Consider the following 24,432-nt stretch of genomic DNA (forward strand, 5'->3'; position numbering starts at 1 on the left):
ACATACTTTTATATTATTGGATTATTATAATTACTGATGCATTAAAATGTAAACAGTATACAAAGTGGTTAAAATGACTGTAGTTCCGCCTTGATCAGCTACAACTTACAAAAAATGCTGTTAATAGGGTATTGTTATGAGGTAGTACAGGTAAGGTACAGATCACCAAGACATTCAATGTCTCATTTTAAAGATATACTGTGTTAGAAAATAAGAACTAGAGAACTACTAATTGAATTCTGTGACCAAAAACTCCACAAATTCTTTTACAAAAAGTAGGTCACGGTAAAAAGACACATTAAGTGTAGAAATTTATATTTTTAAAAAAAAAGTTTTTTTGATTTGGTGCACATTCCTGCACAAGTAAACATTGTTGAGATTAAAAAGGGTGCGGGAAGATGTGCTGACATGACGGTTTTTAAGGTAACAAAAGAGGTGGTGAGTGTCACGCTGTTAAAATGGGAACACACCCAATCCCCGAGGGGCATTTTTCTGCATGCATCTGTCGGAAATTTTTTCATCACCTGTACAGTATATAAAGTGCAGCAGCGATGATAAGTTCTATCAGAAAAACTGATCTACAGCACTTACCTGTTCGTCATGATGAAGCTGATCCTGTCTCTGACTCTCATCTGGGCACTCTCCAGCACAGGTAACTCCACTTATTATCACGTTAGAGTTTCTGCAGGGAGCACAATTTATTCATTTTACCAGAAGTGTTTTTTAAAAGGGTTTTAAATCTAAATATTAACAGACAACAAAATAGGAAAATTAAATAAAGGACATTAATAAATTACATGAGTTGCAATATTCGTCATGACTGGAGCATTGTGTCGGAAGCTGTGCACGTATGTTTGAGCAGAAGTAGAGTCTACTAATGCATATTAGACACTTTAAGCCATTCTTATCCAGCACAGGCCTTGTGTCTTTTTAAATCCCTTTGCAAAACGACAATAAGAAATAAGAATTTTCAGCCTTTATAGACCATCAGAACCCTGCAACCTTAAACATTTGACTTGTGATGTGATCATCATTTCATTGACTATTTTTCTCCCCATTGCAGCTGGAGCACTTCAGTGTCAAACTTGCACAAATTTGGAGTGTTCAAGCACAGTACCAGTAACATGTCCCTCAGAGGCGTCGTGTGTAACAGCTGCTACTCAAGGTAGTCTTTTCTTCGAGTCATCTATTACTTTTCAGTGAAATACACGTACTGCACAGTTTTGTGTTCTTTCCGCCAACATGAACAAACTGCACTTTGATTTTGTAGTCACTTCATCTGGAACTACAGAACAGCAAATCTTCAAGGCGTGTGCACCGTCCTCCCTGTGTCCAGCCACGGACTCTCAGACATTTTCATTCAACTTTGGTGTTTTGAGTGCAGTTATATCTCTTAAGTGCTGCAACACGGATAACTGCAACTCAGGAACTCTAGCTTGTAAGTACAGATGGAAAAGTACCTGATTTAAGATAAGAAAAGATAACATGGATTTTTTTAAAGAACACTGGCATCCTGCCGTCCTCTGCAGGTTCTACTCTCACTTTGTGACACTTCAATGTTCTCTCTTCCTCAAATAAACGATGTCGTTCTTTTCTGTTTCAGTCCCTGCTGCTCAGACAAATAACAGCCTTCAGTGTTTCACTTGTGACCCCATCACCTCCCAATGCACCACTCCATTACAATGTAAGGGAGAGGAGGACCGCTGCTTTCAAGCGAATGGTGAGTCTTTATGATACATAGTTTAACAAAGTTGGTCTCCAAATGTGTTTTAGCCTACTATCTCAAAGTATTTCAAGCAAATTCCTACTTGTGTGGTGTGGAAAATCATTTGGTGGAGGAAAGTAATGCAGTACATTTACTAGTACTAGTACTAAACTTAAGTGCATTGAGGTATGAGGTACTTTTACTACATTTCTATTACATGTTTCTTTATACTTGTAATCAATTACATTTCAGAAGTAAATATTGTACTTTTCACTGCACTGCATTTATATGACATATAGTGACCAGTTACTTTACAGATTAACATTTTATAGCAGATCATTTTACAAGAAGGTCATAGATTCAACCAGCCCACAGCAGGTAAAGCAGTAAAATTAGCTCCACCCTGACCAGTTACACATCAGTAATAGGAATCCAATCAGGGCTACAAATAACGATTATTTTCATTATCGATTAATCTGCTAATTATTTTCTCAATTAATCGTTTGGTCTGTAAAACAGCAGAAAAATGTGAGAAATGCACATCACAGGTCTTGTTTTGTCCAACCAACAGTCCAAAACTAAGAGATATTCAGTTTACTGTAATGTAAGACAAGGACAGCAAAAAATTCTAACATGAAGCCATTAACTTTTGGCCATTTTTGCTTCATAATTGACTTAAACGATAATTCAGTTATGAAAATAGTTAATTTTCGACTAATCGATTAAGTGACTAATCATTGCAGCTCTAAATCAAATCATATTAAGTTGGCTATATATCGTAACAGAATACAGAGGAACTATTCTGCATGAAGTTCTTTAGTTTGGAGACTTGATACATTTTTCTGATATAAGCTACTCATGTAGGCTACTTTTTAGGATGTCCCAAGCCAATCCTAAGGATCGGTATCAGGGTCGATCTGGACATATTTTAATGGATCGGCAGAAATAACGCCGATCAAAATCTGATCTCTTCTGTGTTTTGTCACCTCAGCCTGCTCTAGTGTTTCGGACAGTGCTGCTCTCCTGTACCCAGTGTTGCCAGATCGGGCGGTTTTCCACCCAGTCGGGCGGTTTTGGGTTGCATTGTGTGGGGTAAAATGGACTTGGGTGGATTGGTCGGAACTATTTTCCATTTCTATTTTCCATGAAAAATATTTTTCATCAGTCAGTTTCAGGAACGGCATTCTCATCCACATCATATCAATAATTTCAGATTTTATACTTTATAGTCTTTATTCAGGACCTCCAGTATTTGGATAAAGAAGCTTGTGAAAAATAAGGTGTGTCAGATTTAGTAGCTACAGGTGTTATTTCAGTTGTGTCAGATACATATTTAATCAACATTCAGGTAAATATAAGTATCGAATCGGACTTGGTATCTGCAGATGCCCAGTATTAAAGGAATTGGATCGAAATCGGGGCCAAAAACTTCAACTTGTAATGGAGTATTTGTACATTGTGGCATTGCTACTTTTACAAGTGAAGGATTTGAATCCTTCTTCCTGAAATTGGCTAATTGACAAAAAATATAGTTTGTATAGTAAAACTGTTATTTTTCATCTGCAGTGAAGATTGGGTCCGGCTCTTTTCCAATCTTTGGCTGCGTATCTGCAAACCTGTGTGCAGCTGCTACCAGCCAGGGTAGCTTTTCTTTCATGTCAAGTGTTGCTGACTTCACCAGTGGACCATCCTGTTGTGGGACCAGTTTGTGTAATACTGTTACAACAACAACTGCTGCACCACCAACAACAACAACTATCAGTGATGCCTGCTGTATCAGACTGGTTATGATCCATCTGCTGCTCGGACTCCTTATCTTTGCCCTCTGTTAGAACACGGGGGGAAAATGGAGGAAGCACCTTTGAAGCCACCAGAAGGACTCTGAAAGGACCTTTTGAAGCCTGGATTTTGGTTTACTGCTCACTGGCTTCTGTAGCTGGCAGTTACAGGGGCTAGAAAATCCAAATTTAGGACAAAGAGGATGGAGTCTGGGTGAAGCTGAGGTGGAACACGTAGGCAGCAATGTAATAGACACACATACATGTACACACAACAGAGGGAAAACTACCTTTTTCATGGCTTTCATTTACTTGGTACATACTCGCTGGGGATTTTCTATCAAACCTGATTGAATGTTGTTACATTATTTTACCTGAACTGGTTGTTTATTTTACTGTTTATTTTATTGCTTTTGTGTATTTCATGTGTTTTATTTCTTTATATTTCGTCATTCACTGGGGTATTTTATTTCTCTTGTTGTGAAGCACTTTGTACTTTGTTTTGATAAGTGCTCTATAAATAAAGTTTTATTATTATTATTATTATTATAGTTGTAGTTTTGTTGCAAAGTGTACAAATACTTCATTAAAAAATAATTAAATTTAATACTAAAAAATGTATTTTTATGTAAAGTCAGAAGTCAAATACATTTTCCACATGTGGCCCTAATCCTCTTCCACAGTAATTAACAGAAGACTCAGTGGGAGAGGGAAAACTATCCTCATATTTAAAAACAAAACATGTTTTTATGACTTTGTTTCACACTTCAAGTGGACTTTACGTCTTCTGCTGACTTTTTTGTACTCTCATATCTCGACGGTTACACAGTGCAGGTGCAAATTTCACATCTAGTTGCCGTCAGTGACAACAGCAACTGGTAACAAGGCACAAAAGGCCGTACAGTGCCCTCTCCTGGCAGAATCAATCTACTGCATGATGGCAAGTCCACACAAAAATGACTTCTCATTGAAGACACCAGTGATAAACTATACTATTTTAAGGAATAATAACTGTAAAAACATTAACAATCTAGTTACAAGTAAATCATTAATAGATGGATACACAATGTCAGTAGTCAAATAAAGAGGGAAAAGAACAATACTTTGCTTTTGTCTTACTTTGAAAGTAACCTGAATGTGATATTGTTGTTGTTCTCCTCATGTTGAGTTGGTGGTCCTACTTTAGCCACATTTTATTGACCCATTGCAATATCGGGCTGAAATCTACGCTGTTACATTAATACTCTGTTTACAGCTGCACTTTATGGACAGGGTTTGTGCAGGGTTCTTCACGTTGAATTTAAAGACTTTTAAAAACCTTTTTAATGTCACATAAAATGTCATTTCATTGCTGTTTCACGATCATACTGGCCAAAGTATTAAAGTATGATGGAAAATCAGTAGGGACCGTATGGCCTAGAATGATTTATTTTTATATCACACTTCCCAGCTGTATAGAACAATAATTCCTAATGCTACAATGAATTAAATTAACACGACCGGGACCCAGATAAGCAGACAGATGGATTAACCACTTTAATTCATTTAGGTTCATTCACAGTGTTTGCTACAGGTCTGATGGTGCTGACTGAAAAACTGAGAAGGATGGAACAGCCTCCTGCAGCACAATCCACTGTCACAACAATCCCACGTTTAGTTGATATGTGCGTAAAGTCTCCTTTTATAACTAACATTAGTGCTACGGCAGGCAAGAGAAATTATTTCAGGCTTTTGTAAATTAAATTCAAGACTTTTTAATACCTATTAATGCCTGTTTTTGAGGAAACTGAATTCAATGCCCTTTAAGAGTTTTCAAGACCTGCAGATACCTTGGAATTTCAAAAAGGTCCCCTAGCAGAAAAAGACATGATGGATTTGAAAAGGAAACAAACTGAACTAAAAGTTATTTTGTTATGTTGACAGCAAAGGTGGAAAATATAATAAATACATTTAATGCAAGTTCTGTGCTTCAGTACAGTATTTCCATTTTCTGCTACTCTATACTTAATCTAATGCTCTAGTGCTCAAGTTTAAATACAACTTTAATATTTTTTCCATGCAAGATTAAACTTTAGGCTCAGTAAGGGGTGTAACCAGATTTAGTAATAGTGATGTCATGAGCCCCAAATTGCAGAGAAGTTAAGATGACTGAAATATAAATCTACAGTAGGAGATATTATACGACTATAATATAAATCTAGGCAATGTTTTTTAATAGGGCTATAAATAACGATTATTTATCAATTATTCTGCTGATTATTTTCTTGATTAATCAATGCCAGAACACAGTGAAAAATGCCCATTACATTTTTCAGAACCCAAGGGAACATATTCAGATAGCTAGTTTTGTCCAACCAGCAACCAGTCTTATCTCAGAACAATGTGTCTGCACCCTAACTCTGCTAGAGTTGATGACTATCAATCCACAATATCAATCTACTGTACGCTGTCATGTTACATATTTAGTATTTATACATTATTAGAAAAATGTTGAATGTCACCTCCGTCAGACAGACACATTAGGTATTTCTTTCACAAAACAAATGGAGTTCATGTAGTGGCCATTTATGTTTTTTTTCTGTTGATGCTAGATGCTAATAGAACCTACTTAAGGGGAAAAAAATCATCTAAAGATTTCAAATGATTTTCTCAGAAACTGGAAGAGGGTGTTGACATATCACGGTTGTGACACAGGAAATATTAACATTAAGATTTAAAATATTCTAAAACTAGAAAACTTAGCAGAGCCTGTCTGACGTTGGCAGGGGGTCCTTCAGAGTGACATCGGCCCCTGATTTTGCCTGATTGTCTTACATTTTAATGAATTTCTGACGGTGTTGACAAAAAGTGGGGACACTACTTTGAAACCTTATGAAACACGCATGAGTTGTTGAAAAACAACCTTGCTGTGATATGAGATATTAAGTGCTGCTTTTGATGAAACAAGCTCTTTTTAATTATTAAAAAACATTTTAATCCATTTTATTGCATATGAATGATTGAACTCTTCTCTGTGGACACACTGTTTTAGATGTATTGAGAAGAAGTGTGATAGATTTGATACCTATAATAATGGTTAAAATAAATTGATAATTGTGTTAAATGCATACTATTATTAATCCCTCATAACATCTACAATTGAAAATTTGATTTATTTTTAAACCCAACAGCAGTTACAATTGCTGGACGTGTTTCGTCCCATGTCTCAAGAATCAGTGGAAACTAAACCATGGGTGACTGTAAGCCTATAACGAAGACTACGGCAAAATCTCCCGTTAAACTTTATACGTAACAAACACAGTCAAAGCTGAGTCTGAGCCTGATAATTGATTGAAAACCCACAGGTCAGAACCCCAGCCTGGAAAAATAAGATGAAGCACAGACCTAAAATGATCCTAAAATGATTTTAAAACACATTTTATGGACATAAGACAGCACAGTAACCTAAACAGTGGCGGCTGGTAGGTAGGTAGGTAGGGCTGTGCCACATCCAATCAATTTCAGCAAACATCCCACTTAATGCAAAAAAAGTGAAGGTATCAAAAAGGAATTACTACATTACAGTTAAATATTTAACAATTATTTTATTCCAACATAAAATAAAGCAGTAAGTAACACACGTTATTTGGTCTGTTCCTTTATTTGTTCTTTCTTTCTTTTTTTTTTTTACAGATAACACTTGTAACATATGTAGGTATAACATGATAACATGATAACATGGTTTGGGATGTTGGGAGAACCTTTATCTTTATGTGTATATCTTTGTTGATATCACTACGTTGATTGTATTATGTCACTGGATTGTTTAATTTATTATCATTATTATTATTTACATATTTACTTTTTTATTTTTTGCTTAATGTTTGTTAACCGCCATGGCTTGTGCCTGAGGACCCCCTTTAAAACGAGATGGTACATCTCAAGGGGTATATCCTCGACTTAAATTTTGAAAAACACCTTGACAAACACATCAGGACATCTTATTTCGGTCACCCACACAGGGGAATTCAGTATAATGTAAAACATGTAATACAAAATGTTTATTTTTTGAGATGCCCCTATGGGACCGTGTTTTGTTGGGCAAACCAAGAGGGAGGTAAAGATCAGGATAAGTAAACAAGAAGTGCAGTCAGTGGCGTTAAGTTGCTATTCAGACACTTGAATGGACATAAGCATGGGAGTCAGGTGCTCTGAGGTGTGGTAGTAAACTCCAGCAAACTTGTGCTTCGAAACTCTCTCACAAGTGAATAAAATTGAATTATACTCAAAAATAATGTGGTAGTTTAGGTGTTGTCACTTCCTGGTTTATTTTGTAGTATTCTCCTTCCCTTGTGTGTCTTGTGTTTTTACTTCCTGTCTTAGTTTTCCCTCCAGTTCTGATGGTTGGATCATCGTTGTACACATGGTGTTGTTTCTGCCGAGCATTGTTACCGTGAGTTTGTGTTGGATTCTTTGTTCTCCCGTGGACTTTGGTTGGATTTTGGATTTTGCCTGCTCCCTTGTGAACTGTTTTCCACCTTGGACTCACTCCCCTGCTTTCACCTCTGCCAGCCGGTAACTTATCTGCTTTTTGTCTGTTCTTTACCTGTCTGCTTACCGGTCTGCCTGTACTTGCCTGCATACCACCCCACAATAAATACGGTAGTCATCCGGCTACTTCACCCTGATACTGCTTCCTCTTCATCTGCTTTTGGGTCCACATACCACTATACAGCATCCCATACGACAAATAAATCGTGGGGTCCCTGATAACCAATAGAAAACCGTTAACAGAAGGTTTGCAGGTTAAGGTTTTACAAAGCCTTAAATACCACCGTAAATAAAGTAGGTCTGTATAATATATGATGATAGTGTCACAATGTCTGCCTCAGTTGCTTTTATTTTTTCCCATTGTGCCTCTCTGTCTCTCCCTTCAGCCAGCTCTCACTTCCCTCAGATCCATGCATTTCCTAACAACTCTCTGGACTTGCTTTTCTCCACCCATCCACTAGATGCCCTCAGACTTTTACACCACTCCCAGTCACCTGACTTCCACATCCACCTGCTCACCTGTTCTCATTCCCCAATTACCCCTTGTCAGTATTCATACCTGCCCATCTCCACCTACTCCTGGCCAGATCGCCAATGTTGCTTCGAGCTTTCCAGCCACCAGAACCTGTTACCTGTACCCTTATCTCTGCCTGCCTGCCAGTCTTACACTTTAATGAAGTGTGTATTGCTACTTTTACTGACATAAAACACGAATACCTCTTCCACCCCTGTCCATTACAAGTGAAAGATTTACTTAAGTATAATCATCAAAATGTACTTCAGTATCAAATGTGAAAGTACTCATGATGCAGAATGGCCTCTGTCAGAGTCTTATATTACTAAAGAGTACATACTTTATCTTATTGGATTATTGGGCTATGATCAAATATATTATGTTACTGTATTATTATAATTGCTGTTGCATTAAGGTCTGAGCAGATGTCAGCTTCCATTCAAGGTAGTCATTTCTTCATGTCATCTAGTACTTTTCAGTGAAATACTGCTTAGTTGTGTGTGCTTTCTCACAACTTCAACAAATTGCACTTTGATTTTCTGCAACTCACAAACTGTACTTGTAAGTACATTTGGATAAGTATCTGATTTAAGCCACACCTAGATTTAATAAGAACATTGGCATCCTGCCATCTTCTGACATGCTCTATTTTCTAACTCGGATAAAGCCTGCATTGTTTCTCTTGAAACGCCATCACCTTTCAATGCACCTGTTACTTTAGAGTACATACTTTTATATTATTGGATTATTATAATTACCGATGCATTAAAATGTAAACAGTATACAAAGTGGTTAAAATGACTGTAGTTCCGCCTGTTAGTAGGGTATGTATGTTATACGGTAGTACAGGTAAGGTAGTGCAGGGCAAGGCAAATTTCTTTGTATAGCACCTTTAAAGGCAATAAGACGATTTAAAAACACAAAGCAATATAAAAAGACACAAATATGATTTAAAAGGGTTAAAACAAAGTAAAAAAAGACCAAAATAAGATAAAATAGAACGAGTCAGATTAAGCAGTAGAATAAAAATTACAGTGCAGTGCAAGATGTGAATAAATAGTCCTAAATTTAACTTAAGAAAATGCAGTGGAAAACAGTACAGTCTATGCAATTGACGCCATCATTGAATGGAGGGTACAGACGGGTTGCCAGTTTCCCAACATTCCAGATGATGAAAAACAAGAAGCACATGAGAAGCAAACTGTGGGATAATAAGGTGTGGGTAAGGTCACTCCTTTACACGGTATGTCAGACAGTTTCCTCCTTGTCTGAACAATGTCTAACATAAAGATATGATTATTTGTTTTTGCATCAAGGAAATTCTTATCTTGTTTTTCTTTCGTTTTGGGCTAACTCACGCACAAAACAAAGAAGCTGTACAACCTGTGTGCCACATTCCTGCTACTTTGTTAGTGATGAATTAAAAACGCTCTCAGGTCAATCTCTACCAGATCAACAAAGTCTCAGTCTCCATCATCTTAATGAATGTATTTATTACAGTTCTGGCACAAGGAAACAAGACATTTACTGAAACAGTGATTCAACATTTTACTTATTCAGTAATTGTGTACTACAGTAAGAATTATCAAAAGTCACCCAAATGATATTATATGATGATATTCCGTAAAGAAGAGATAATTTTTCTACAGTGAAAATGCACATTGGTCAGTACCATACACATTTTCAAAGATCTGATTACTTTTGCTGATGAGATTCATTGTTTTATGTTTATTGACAACATCCTAATATGCTCATCAAAATACAACATATCAGACTTTGTCAGGTATATAAAAGTCCTGGACTTACTTCCATTATTTCATCAAGACGGAGACATTCAGTGATTTTAAAGATATACTGTGTTAGAAAATAAGAACTAGAGAACTAGATATGTGAATTGTACAAAAATATACACAAAATCTTTCCAAAAAGTAGGTCACGGTAAAAAGACACCCAAAAAAGAAATCGTTCTCAATTAAGTGTAGAAAGTTTTAAAGTTTTTTTGATTTGGTGCACATTCCTGCACAAGTAAACATTGTTGAGATTAAAAAGGGTGCGGGAAGATGTGCTGACATGACGGTTTTTAAGGTAACAAAAGAGGTGGTGAGTGTCACGCTGTTAAAATGGGAACACACCCAATCCCTGAGGTTTCTCCGCATGCATCTGTCGGAAATTTTTTCATCACCTGTACAGTATATAAAGTGCAGCAGCGATGATAAGTTCTATCAGAAAAACTGATCTACAGCACTTACCTGTTCGTCATGATGAAGCTGATCCTGTCTCTGACTCTCATCTGGGCAAACTCTCCAGCACAGGTAACTCCACTTATTATCACGTTAGAGTTTCTGCAGGGAGCACAATTTATTCATTTTACCAGAAGTGTTCTTTAAAAGGGTTTTAAATCTAAATATTAACAGACAACAAAATAGGAATATTAAATAAAGGACATTAATAAATTACGTGAGTTACAATATTCGTCATGACTGGAGCATTGTGTCGGAAGCTGTGCACGTATGTTTGAGCAGAAGTAGAGTGTACTAATGCATATTAGACACTTTAAGCCATTCTTATCCAGCACAGGCCTTGTGTCTTTTTAAATCCCTTTGCAAAACGACAATAAGAATAAGAATTTTCAGCCTTTATAGACCATCAGAACCCTGCAACCTTAAACACTTCAGGCATTTGATTTGACATTTGACTTGTGATGTGATCATCGTTTCATTGACTATTTTTCTCCCCATTGCAGCTGGAGCACTTCAGTGTCAAACTTGCTTAAATGTGCAGTGTTCAAGCACAGTATCAGTAACATGTCCCTCAGAGGCGTCATGTGTAACAGCTGCTGCTACTCAAGGTAGTCTTTTCTTCGAGTCATCTATTACTTTTCAGTGAAATACACGTACTGCACAGTTTTGTGTTCTTTCCGCCAACATGAACAAACTGCACTTTGATTTTGTAGTCACTTCATCTGGAACTACAGTACAGCAAATCATCAAGGCGTGTGCACCGTCCTCCCTGTGTCCAGCCACGGACTCTCAGACATTTTCATTCAACTTTGGTGTTTTGAGTGCAGTTACATCTCTTAAGTGCTGCAACACGGATAACTGCAACTCAGGAACTCTAGCTTGTAAGTACAGATGGAAAAGTAGCTGATTTAAGATAAGAAAAGATAACATTGATTTTTTTTAAAGAACACTGGCATCCTGCCGTCCTCTGCAGGTTCTACTCTCACTTCGTGACACTTCAATGTTCTCTCTTCCTCAATTAAACAATGTCGTTCTTTTCTGTTTCAGTCCCTGCTGCTCAGACAAATAACAGCCTCCAGTGTTTCACTTGTGACCCCATCACCTCCCAATGCACCACTCCATTACAATGTAAGGGAGTGGAGGACCGCTGCTTTCAAGCGAATGGTGAGTCTTTATGATACATATCGTAGAAAAGGTTTCAGTCGTAGTCCTCTGGACACTGTTTTCAGAATCAGGACGTTTAGGCTCCCATCCGGAAGTCATTCTCAATTGTGAAAAATTGTGTATTAACACCTTGGTCACACCAATCACATGTTTTTCAGGTACTTAACAGTGATGAGGTAGGTGCAGCCAGAAAACAATAGTTTTACTGATTACTGGGCCATCATGGAAACAATTAGGTCAGTTGCAGGTGAAACTAGCTATTAACAGATGCTCAGCAGATTCCTCCCTGAGGGCAGGGCTTATGTAACACACGCTTAAATTTCTAGTTCCCGTCCCATTTCTTTACAATTGAGAATGACTTCCGGATGGGAGCTGAAACGTCTTGATTCTGAAAACAGTGTGCAGACGACTACGACTGAAACCTTTTCTATGATAGAACACTCCTGGACAAATGAGGGACTACACCGTCTTTATGATACATAGTTTAACAAAGTTGGTCTCCAAATGTGTTTTAGCCTACTGTCTCAAAGTATTTCAAACAAATTCCTGCTTGGACTTGGTATCTGCAGATGCCCAGTATTAAAGGAATTGGATCGAAATCGGGGCCAAAAACTTCAACTTGTAATGGAGTATTTGTACATTGTGGCATTGCTACTTTTACAAGTGAAGGATTTGAATCCTTCTTCCTGAAATTGGCTAATTGACAAAAAATATAGTTTGTAAAGTAAAACTGTTATTTTTCATCTGCAGTGACGAGTGTGTCCGGCTCTTTTCCAATCTTTGGCTGCGTATCTGCAAAACTGTGTGCAGCTGCTACCAGCCAGGGTAGCCTACCTTTCATATCAAGTGTTGCTAACTTCACCAGCGGACCATCCTGTTGTGGGACCAGTTTGTGTAATACTGTTACAACAACAACTGCTGCACCACCAACAACAACAACTATCAGTGATGCCTGCTGTATCAGACTGGTTATGATCCATCTGCTGCTCGGACTCCTTATCTTTGCCCTCTGTTAGAACACGGGGAAAATGGAGGAAGCACCTTTGAAGCCACCAGAAGGACTCTGAAAGGACCTTTTGAAGCCTGGATTTTGGTTTACTGCTCACTGGCTTCTGTAGCTGGCAGTTACAGGGGCTAGAAAATCCAAATTTAGGACAAAGAGGATGGAGTCTGGGTGAAGCTGAGGTGGAACACGTAGGCAGCAATGTAATAGACACACATACATGTACACACAACAGAGGGAAAACTACCTTTTTCATGGCTTTCATTTACTTGGTACATACTCGCTGGGGATTTTCTATCAAACCTGATTGAATGTTGTTACATTATTTTACCTGAACTGGTTGTTTATTTTACTGTTTATTTTATTGCTTTTGTGTATTTTATTTCTTTATATTTCGTCATTCACTGGGGTATTTAATTTCTCTTGTTGTGAAGCACTTTGTACTTTGTTTTGATAAGTGCTCTATAAATAAAGTTTTATTATTATTATTATTATAGTTGTAGTTTTGTTGCAAAGTGTACAAATACTTCATTAAAAAATAATTAAATTCAATGCTAAAAAATGTATTTTTATTTAAGTCAGAAGTCAAATACATTTTCCACATGTGGCCCTAATCCTCTTCCACAGTAATTAACAGAAGACTCAGTGGGAGAGGGAAAACTATCCTGATATTTAAAAAAAACATGTTTTTATGACTTTGTTTCACACTTCAAGTGGACTTTACGTCTTCTGCTGACTTTTTTGTACTCTCGTATCTCGACGGTTACACAGTGCAGGTGCAAATTTCACATCTAGTTGCCGTCAGTGACAACAGCAACTGGTAACAAGGCACAAAAGGCCGTACAGTGCCCTCTCCTGGCAGAATCAATCTACTGCATGATGGCAAGTCCACACAAAAATGACTTCTCATTGAAGACACCAGTGATAAACTATACTATTTTAAGGAATAATAACTGTAAAAACATTAAAAATCTAGTTACAAGTAAATCATTAATAGATGGATACACAATGTCAGTAGTCAAATAAAGAGGGAAAAGAACAATACTTTGCTTTTGTCTTACTTTGAAAGTAACCTGAATGTGATATTGTTGTTGTTCTCCTCATGTTGAGTTGGTGGTCCTACTTTAGCCACATTTTATTGACCCATTGCAATATCGGGCTGAAATCTACGCTGTTACATTAATACTCTGTTTACAGCTGCACTTTATGGACAGGGTTTGTGCAGGGTTCTTCACGTTGAATTTAAAGACTTTTAAAAACCTTTTTAATGTCACATAAAATGTCATTTCATTGCTGTTTCACGATCATACTGGCCAAAGTATTAAAGTATGATGGAAAATCAGTAGGGACCGTATGGCCTAGAATGATTTATTTTTATATCACACTTCCCAGCTGTATAGAACAATAATTCCTAATGCTACAATGAATTAAATTAACACGACCGGGACCCAGATAAGCAGACAGATGGATTAACCACTTTAATTCATTTAGGTTCATTCACAGTGTTTGCTACAGGTCTGATGGTGCTGACTGAAAAACTGAGAAGGATGGAACAGCCTCCTGCAGCACAATCCACTGTCACAACAATCCCACGTTTAGTTGATATGTGCGTAAAGTCTCCTTTTATAACTAACATTAGTGCTATGGCAGGCAAGAGAAATTATTTCAGGCTTTTGTAAATTAAATTCAAGACTTTTTAATACCTATTAATGCCTGTTTTTGAGGAAACTGAATTCAATGCCCTTTAAGAGTTTTCAAGACCTGCAGATAGCTTGGAATTTCAAAAAGGTCCCCTAGCAGAAAAAGAACTAAAAGTTATTTTGTTATGTTGACAGCAAAGGTGGAAAATATAATAAATACATTTACTCAAGTTCTGTTCTTCAGTACTAGAAGCACCAAATTGCACTTAAGTATTTCCATTTTCTACTACTCTATACTTAATCTAGTACTCAAGTTTAAATACAACTTCATGTGGCCTCCAGGGCTTCTGCAGTACTTTACTATTTGCTATAGGCCTAGACTGCCAGGAGGCCTCCCATGATGCACCTCTTTCCTCTCTCCTTCTCTCCCTCTCCGTCTGTATGCATTTTTATCCCATTAATGTATGTACCTAACTCGACATCTTCTCTCTCCCGTAGTTCTGTGCTTTCTTGTTTCTCTCCTCTCTTCTTCTGTCACTTTCAGCAGGTATTTCTGCCTCCGGATCTGCAGAGTCTGGATCTATGATTGTGGGCCGCCTGCTGCCCCCGTGTTCCTGCTCGACAACTGCTACTACAGTTGTTGTTATTGGCTCTGTTACTAATACTGTCATTATTATTCCTATAGCTGTCATTCTTCTTATTATAAATGTATTAATATTAATATTACCACTACCATTACATTATTATTATTTTAAAATTTTAGGTGGTATTTGCATTGTGCTTCCCTCCCCCCTCCCCCCTTCCCTCTTATTTTCTTGATTGATCAATTCATTGTTTTGTGTATATAATGCAAGAAAATAGTGAAATTTGCCCATTACATTTTTCAGAACCCGAGGGGACATATTCAAATAGCTTGTTTTGTCCAACCAGCAACCAGTCCAAGCAGTTCGGAATATATTCAGTTTATCATCATATAAGACAAAGACAAGGGACCAGTTCTCACACTGCAGAAACTGGAACCAGCAGATATTTGACGTTTTTGCATCAAAATGACTGAAACAATTCTAATCATTTTACCTCTGTATTTTAAGAGACACAGTAAGGCTGAAACTTAGCGATTAATCTGCCTATAGTTTTCTTGATTAATCGATTTATTGTTTGCTCTAAAATGTACTGAAAATGGCCATTACACTTTCCTAAAGCCCAAGGTGACGTCTCGTTGTGTTGTGGTGAATGTTTTGTCTGAGTCAGTCCTGGTCGGAGCCGTGCTAACGGTGTAAACAACATCTCTCAGCCGGTGCTCTGAACTCCCAGGCCGGGCAGAGTCAGCTAATAGTACTTTAGCAACAAGTAAAGCTATCTGTCCATCAGGAAACTCTGCAAATCACAGAGAGTTGAAGCAGAGCAGCCGGAGGACATCAGAGGGGAAACCAGAAAATATTCTCTCCATAAAATATGATCTCTGTGATGTTGCAAATGGAGCTGCTGTGATGCAAGAAACATTTCAGACTCGATCTGACAATGAAGTTTCATCATCATCATCATCCAGTTTCATCAAAATCAGTGAATACAGTTAGAAAGTTGAGTTTTTGCACAGTAATCCAGTAGTCAGTGAGGCCCGGCCGCCTTCTCGCCTTTCTGCAACAAGTGGACAACACACATGCACAAAGCAGCAGATGTTCAAGCAAGTGACGTCCTAACTGAAGACCTGCCTTGATGAGAGCTCTGACAGATTTCATTTTCATTTAGACCCCATAAGAGCGCGCTGACATGTAAATGCAATAGACCGGGAGCGCTGTTTCGCTTATTGCATTTGAATATTGTCCACTGCACAGCAGGTTAAGTCTTTTAAAATAAAATGTCAAATGCAGTTTTCATTTTCAAATTGTTAGAAAATGTTATTTTCATTTTGACTTAAATATTGCTTGTATAAATGGAAAATCAGGTTACAAGGTTTATAGTGCATTTTCAAATTTGAATTAACATTTGAATATTGTCCACTGTACAGTGGGTTACAACTTTGAAAATTACATGTCAAACAGCTTTTCCATTTTCATTTGATCAGAATCAGAATCAGAAATACTTTATTGATCCCCGAGGGGAAACTCTTTTGTTACAGCTGCTCACCATCACATCAGTGCAAACAGGATTAGAAGTACTAAGCAAAAAATATAATACACTACTAATACAGGTCAGATAAATTAAGAACCAAGTGGGTATAAGTATAAAATTAAAATAAGTGTAAAGTACAAAGTGGGTTTGCCGGTTGATGATAATAATACGCTATAATAATACAATGTAATAATATAAGTAGTAAGTAATAGTGCATGAACTGCCAAGTTAAGTGTAGCTTATTAAGATGATTATGAGATGGTGGATATTGCACAGTAGTAATAGAAATATGAATAAATATCAATAAATAGGGAATTTTAAACTGAAAACAGAGTATATTGCACAGGAGTATTAAACAGAGAATATTGCACATTTATCTAGAGTAATGCAGTGATCTTAATGATCAATGTCCAGTTTAGTGACTTAGGGTCATACAGACTGACACTTAGAGGGAGGAGTTAAAGAGTCTGATGGCCACAGGCAGGAATGACTTCCTGTGGCGCTCTGTGGTGCATTTTGGGGGGATGAGTCTTTCGCTGAAGGTGCTCCTTTGTTTGACCAGCACGTCATGGAGCGGGTGGGAGACACTGTCCAAGATGGCATGTAGTTTGGCCAGGACAGCTGTCTCCCACCCACTCCATGACGTGCTGGTCAAACAAAGGAGTACCTTCAGTGGAATCCACCGATCTGCTCTGGTCCAAAACTGGTTTCACAAGCTTCCACAATTTTTACTCCAGTACCTCCCACCGTTCTCACCCTTCCTTAACCCCCTTGAGGAGCCCTATGTCAGGATACCCCTCATTCAAGCCATGGAACAGGCCTGGGACCAAATTGATGCAGGGTCTGTGCAAGGATGGTTTAACCATTCAAGAAGATTCTTCCCTCGCTTTCTTGCGAGAGAGGACATAGCCTGTGATGTGGACGAAGTGCTATGGCCAGATCCAGCTAAGCGAAGAGATGATGCTTAGATTTTTTTTATTCATGCTTTCTTTTTTGTCTCCACAAAAGTTTTTGCTGTGTTTATGTACTATATTCTATTTAGAAAAGGTTCTGTTATTATTTTTTGTGCAAAATGCAACCTTTGGAGATGCATGGATGTGTTGACTGATTTTACAATGTGGAGAGAACTAAATATTTTCATCAGTGTGCAGTACTGGTCTTGTGTGTACTCTGCTCTATGCTGGACTGTTGCAGAGTGTAACCATCATCTCCGCTTCTCACAGCAGTAGGTTTTATGTTGTTTTCCAGTTTCATTCCCTCACAGTGAATATCAGGTATTGTACGACCTCTGTGCCATCTGTGCGCATATGCTGTGATGTGCCACTGTGCTGTGACACATTGGCGAGGTATGGACTGGTTATTGATTTCTCGTGAAGTGGGTGTGTGTTTGTGCTTGTGGGTACCGGACGGAGCCAGTGGGGCATGGACCACATCCTGCTTCGCCCTTATCCCACTAGCGATTGCCTTAGAGGGTGAAGCCCGTACGAAATAGAACATTAGTTATGTACCGTAACTCCAGATTCTATGAGTATAGGCGCAGCCTTCTAAACTCATACGCAAGGTGAGACCGAGGTGGGGCCCATACAGTAAGTGGGTGTAAACTAAAATTCTTCAGTGCTACACGAGCAAGGAATGAACCCACTGGCGATAGCCTGAGGGCTGCGCCCGTCTATACTCAGCATCTGGAGTTACGGCACGTAACTAACATTCACGCCTATTCATTTTGAAAGAACAACGACCAGTGGGGAAACTCCAACACTCCACCGACCAATGGTGTGACTTCATCACTCACTCACTCACTCACTCACTCACTCACTCAGCAACTTTCGCATTTATAAAACTGTCGTATTGCATGACTGGAATTCCTTTAGTTTCATTTTGTGCAAACAAACAGGCCTAAAGCCTAATGAAGCATACTACAGCTTTTCTGATTCATTTCTGTGACGTATACTGTAAGGTAGCACAATCCATGCAATAAAAAAGTGCCCTTCTTTTTGTAGTAATGGAATATTGGTTTATAATACTACATAAATATATAAAAAATACTTCAAAGACAATAGTGACATACAGTATATTATAATGTTACGTGTCGTTAGTGTTTTGGTTGCATTAGTGCATTTTGGATGTTAAATTAACTGTTGAGCCACATGTCAGAAAAGAGAACTGTGTGAAGAGTTCTGAAAAAGTGATATCTGTATAAAAAAATGTGTGTTAGCAATTGTAAAAAATGTAAGATGTAAGCAACCTTTTTAAGTTGTAGCCGGTCAAGGTGGAACTACAGTCAATTTATACCATATACTGTATACTGTTTGTAGTGTATTGTTAAAACATCAGATATACTGATCATATGTTTGGCATGAAAACAGAAAATTGAACAGCAACTATTTTGATAACTGATTGTGACTAATTGTTTATATAATTTTTTTAAGTAACAATTCCATAACTTCTTTGGTTCCAGCTTCTCAAATGTGAACATTTGTTGCTTTTCCTCATCTTAAATTTGTATTAATAAATCTCTGTGGTTTGTGCTGTTGATTGGACGAAACAAGCAATTTGAATATGTCACTTTGAGCTCTGGGACATTGTGACAGGCATATTTCACAATTTTCTGATGTTTTACAAACCACACAATGAATCAATTAATTGAGATAATAACTGGCAGATTAATCACTAATGGGAATAATCATTAGCTACAGGCCTACTGGAAAGTAACTAGTAGCTACAGTTGTCAATTAAATGTATTTAGAGTAAAGTGTACAATATTTAGATGCATAAAACATAATATGGAAATATTCAAGTAAAGTTTAAGCACCTCAAAATTGTGCTTAAGTACAGTAGTTGAGTAAATTTACTTAATAACTTTACACCATTGGTGAGTCTGAGTAACGATCTGACACTCAAGGTGAGACAGCTGCCACACCTGGTGGTATACCGGTAGTATATTCTACGTAATTAATGCCACCATTGAATGGAGTTGGACGGGTTGCCAGTTTCATTCCAGATGATGAAAAACAAGAAGCACATGAGAAGCAAACTGTGGGACTATAAGGTACGAGTAAGGTCACTCCTTTACACAGTATGTCAGACAGTTTCCTCCTTGTCAGAACAATGTCTACACAATGACATGATCATTGGTTTTTGCTTCAAGGAAAATCTTGTGGTTTTCTTTCTCTTTAGGCTCACTAATGCATGAAACAAAACAAATGATAAATTAAATACTAACTGCTGTGCTAAATTCCAACTTTGTGGAGGTAACCCAAATGATTTTAGATGATAATATTACATAAATGAAATTAAAGAAGAGGCAGTGAAAATGCATTGATCAGTACCATATAGATGTTCAAAGATCTGATATTTTGAACACTTTTGCTGATAAAATAGTTTTTGGTTTATTGTCAAAAAAACCACAACATATCAGACTTTATCAGGGATTTAACAGTTAAGCACTGAATATATTTCCATTGTTGTCCCTGATGTTTACACAGTCTACCAACCTTTATCAAGATGAAGACATTCCATGTCTGACATCAAGATATATTTAAAAATAAGAACTAGAGAACAAGTAAACTGAATTGTATGAACAAAAAATCCACAAAACATTTTCAGAAAGCAGGTGAGGGTAAAAAGTATCAACCCAAAAAGAAATAATTCTCATTTAACTGTAGAAATTAAAAATATAAAATATATTTTATACTTTTGATTTGGTGCACATTGCTGCACAAGTAAACTTTTTCGAAATGAATAAAGGGTGTGGGAAGATGCGTTGACATGGTGATTTTTAAGGTAACAAAAGAGGAGATGAGCGCCTGAATGGTCACGCTGTTAAAATGGGAACACACCCAATCCCTGAGGGGCATTTTTCTGCATGCATCTGTCATAAATTTATTCATCACCTGTACAGTATATAAAGTGCATCAGCGATGATAAGTTCTATCAGAAAAACTGATCTACAGCACTTACCTGTTCATCATGATGAAGCTGATCCTGTCTCTGACTCTCATCTGGGCACTCTCCAGCACAGGTAACTCCACTTATTATCACATTAGAGTTTCTGCAGGGAGCACAATTTATTCATTTTACCAGAAGTGTTCTTTAAAAGGGTTTTAAATCTAATTAACAGACAACAAAATAGGAAAATTAAGTAAAGGACATTAATAAATTACATGAGTTACAATATTCGTCATGACTGGAGCATTGTATTGGAAGCTGTGCAGGTATGTTTGAGCAGAAGTAGAGTCTACTAATGCATATTAGACACTTTAAGCCATTCTTATCCAGCACAGACCTTGTCTCTTTTTAAAAGGTTTTGCAGAACTTTTACCAGAACTGTTTAAGAAGGGGTTTTAAATCTAAATGTTAACAGATTTTTCTTTTTAAATTTAACCACAACTCATTTCAAATCTTATAAAATTTAAGATAAGACTCTATTGATCCTAGAGGGAAAATTCATGTTACAGTACAGCAGTACAAGAAACAGTCTAAAGAGGTAGGAAACATATTTAAACTAGAAAGAATTATGTAAAATCAAAAAAATAACAAAATAAGAAAATTAAAGGACATCAATAAATGACATTAGGGTAAACATCCCTGTTAAGCCCACCAAATCCGCTTTTCAGACATTATTAATATATACTGCACCAATTTAAGTTTCTATTCAAATCTGTAATCTCTTAGCTCTCAATAGCTATTTTCATTTTGTCTCTACTCCTATCCTATGGCTTGTAAAGGACAATTGATAAACAGTTTGCAGGTTCAGTACTAATGTTCTAAGGATACTAAATGAGTTAATTTCAGGATTTACAATTTAAATTGATTTTCAAATGTTAATTTTAAACATTTAGGCTAGTTTGAAAACATTGTAAAAACACATTTCATTGTGGAGTAACATTAAAACATACAGTTCACTGTGAGCTTCTTGAAGCTTATGCATCATTAGCCTATAACTAAAGCAAAATAAACAAGAAAGATGTCAACATTTGAGCAATTTCTACTTTCTCCTAGGCTAAACGTAGGCCTATGCTCTTTGAGGTAATTGATATGGGTATTAATTATCTGAATTCATTAGGTCATGACATTAAAAAACAACTATATGAATTAAATCTATATATGGTGCACTAACATAAAATGAAAAGTATAAATTGATCATGTAGAAGTAATTAGCTATATTGATTTACATCCACCCCAGATAGTGTGATTTCTTTGCTAGCCCCTTTAAGCTCACCAGGTAAAAAAGTTAATTAAAAAATAAATAAACATACACATTTATTGTCTATTTAACAGTATACTAATATAAGCTGCATACAAAAATGTAAACTATAAATGCTTATCATGCTTTATGTCATTGCAATGAACCATACTATGCAGCTACTGTCTTGATGCAGTATGTGGTGTGTTTGCTGGCATGCTAAAACTCACAATTTAATTTAAAAAGAAACTATATATCTAATTCAAGTAAGATTCTAACATATATCACTTATCACTTAAATTTTTATAACAACTGAGTACTTATCAAAAACAGGCCAGAAATATGCAAAAAATTGTATCTTCTGATGGTACCAAAATCATCAAGATTTTCTTTGCAATTTCTCCTGGGATCAACAGGCACAAGTCAGATGTGCTTAAAACACTCAACAACAACAACAACAACCACCGCCTCGACAACAACAACCGCCGCCTCGACAACAGCAACCACTGCCCCGACAACAACAAACACTGCCCTGACGACAAACACTGCTGTCCCAACAACAACAACAACAACCGCTGCCCCGACAAAAACATCTGCTACCCTGACAACTATAACCATCTCTGCCCTAACAACAACCACCTCCCCAACGACAACAAACACTGCCCCTGCAACAACACCCACTGTCCCAATGACAACTTCCACCCCAACAACAACCACTGCTCGAACAACAACTACAACAACCACTGCCCCGACGATTAACACTGCTGCCCCGGCAACAACATCTGCTACCCCGACAACTGCTACAACCACCTCTGCCCCAAAGACAACAACCACCCAGACAATAACAACTACTAGAGCGACGACAAACACTGCTGCCCCAGCAACAACAACCATTGTCCCGACAACAACAGCTGCCCCAGCAACAACCATTGTCCGGACAACAACATCTGCCACCCCAACCACAACAACTGCTGCCCCAACAACATTTGCTACCCTGACAACAACAACCACCTCTGCCCTCACAACAACCACCTCTCCAACGACAACAACACCCACTGTCCCAATAACAACTTTCACCCTAACAACAACCACTGCTCGAACAACAAGAACTGCTGCCCTGACAACAACAACTACTGTCCCAACAACAACTACAACCACCTCCGCCACAACGACAAACACTGCTGTCCCAATGGCAATTACCGCCACCCCAGCAACAAAAACTACCATTCCTGCAACAACAACCACTGTCCCGATGACAACCGCTGCCCCAACAACAACCACTGTCCCGACGACAACCGCTGCCCCAGCAACAACCATTTTCCGGACAACAACATCTGCCACCCCAACCACAACAACTGCTGCCCCGACAACAACATTTGCTACCCTGACAACAACAACCACCTCCCCAACGACAACAACAACCACTGCCCCTGCAACAACACCCACTGTCCCAATAACAACTTCCACCCCAACAACAACCACTGCTCGAACAACAACTACTGTCCCAACAACAACTACAACCACCTCCGCCACAACGACAAACACTGCTGTCCCAATGACAATTACCGCCACCCCATCAACAACAACCACTGTCCCGATGACAACCGCTGCCCCAACAACAACCACTGTCCCGACGACAACCGCTGCCCCAGCAACAACCATTTTCCGGACAACAACATCTGCCACCCCAACCACAACAACTGCTGCCCCGACAACAACATTTGCTACCCTGACAACAACAACCACCTCCCCAACGACAACAACAACCACTGCCCCTGCAACAACACCCACTGTCCCAATAACAACTTCCACCCCAACAACAACCACTGCTCGAACAACAACTACTGTCCCAACAACAACTACAACCACCTCCGCCACAACGACAAACACTGCTGTCCCAATGACAATTACCGCCACCCCATCAACAACAACCACTGTCCTGATGACAACCGCTGCCCCAACAACAACCACTGTCCCGAAGACAACCGCTGCCCCAACGACAACTGCTGCCCTGACAAAAACAACCGTCGCCCCGACAGCAACCACTACCCCGACGACAACAACCACTGCCCTGATGACAAACACTGCTGCCCCAACAGCAACTGCTGCCCCGACAACGACATCTGCTACCCTGAAGACTACAACCACCTCTGCCCCAATAACAACCACCTCCCCAACGACAACAACAAACACTGCCCCTGCAACAACACCCACTGTCCCAATGACAGCTTCCACCCCAACAACAACCACTGCTCGAACAACAACTACAACAATCACTGCCCTGACGACTAACACTGGTGCCCCGGCAACAACATCAGCTACCCCGACAACTGCTACAACCACCTCTGCCTCAAAGACAACAACCACCCAGACAATAACAACTACTAGAGCGACGACAAACACTGCTGCCCCAGCAACAACAACCATTGTCCGGACAACAACAGCTGCCCCAGCAACAACCATTGTCCGGACAACAAAATCTGCCACCCCAACGACAACAACTGCTGCCCCGACAACAATATTTGCTACCCTAACAACAACAACCACTGTCCCAATAACAA

General features: G+C 38.3%; 1 protein-coding gene across 4 annotated transcripts; it reads left to right on the forward strand.

Moving 5' to 3' along the window:
* Window positions 1-478: 478 nt before the first annotated feature.
* LOC122877585 (urokinase plasminogen activator surface receptor-like) lies at window positions 479-12,966 on the forward strand. 4 transcript variants are annotated; one of them, XM_044199333.1, is made up of 5 exons: window positions 479-652; window positions 1,064-1,165; window positions 1,271-1,438; window positions 1,604-1,720; window positions 12,682-12,966. In XM_044199333.1, the coding sequence occupies exons 1-5, from the start codon at window positions 601-603 to the stop codon at window positions 12,945-12,947; spliced, it is 705 nt and encodes a 234-aa protein (XP_044055268.1). In that variant the 5' UTR covers window positions 479-600; the 3' UTR covers window positions 12,948-12,966. The 4 variants fall into 4 exon arrangements, with proteins under 4 accessions (XP_044055268.1, XP_044055267.1, XP_044055266.1 ...); XM_044199332.1 differs by lacking the exon at window positions 12,682-12,966 and adding an exon at window positions 3,272-4,585 and having other exon boundaries at window positions 493-652; XM_044199331.1 differs by lacking the exons at window positions 1,064-1,165; window positions 1,271-1,438; window positions 1,604-1,720 and adding exons at window positions 11,271-11,375; window positions 11,481-11,648; window positions 11,815-11,931 and having other exon boundaries at window positions 549-652.
* Window positions 12,967-24,432: the final 11,466 nt, after the last annotated feature.

Source organism: Siniperca chuatsi, linkage group LG6, assembly GCF_020085105.1.
Source record: "Siniperca chuatsi isolate FFG_IHB_CAS linkage group LG6, ASM2008510v1, whole genome shotgun sequence".
In the NCBI taxonomy this organism is placed as follows: Eukaryota; Metazoa; Chordata; class Actinopteri; order Centrarchiformes; family Sinipercidae; genus Siniperca; species Siniperca chuatsi.

What these genes read in the sequence shown, in the direction of transcription:
- LOC122877585 (XM_044199330.1), top strand. Translation starts at nt 10,737, where the DNA reads ATGATAAGTTCTATCAGAAAAACTGATCTACAGCACTTACCTGTTCGT. An exon ending in GGGCAAACTCTCCAGCACAG is followed by an intron (nt 10,840 to 11,270) that starts GTAACTCCACTT and finishes TCCCCATTGCAG; the next exon opens with CTGGAGCACTTCAGTGTCAA. An exon ending in AACAGCTGCTGCTACTCAAG is followed by an intron (nt 11,376 to 11,480) that starts GTAGTCTTTTCT and finishes TTGATTTTGTAG; the next exon opens with TCACTTCATCTGGAACTACA.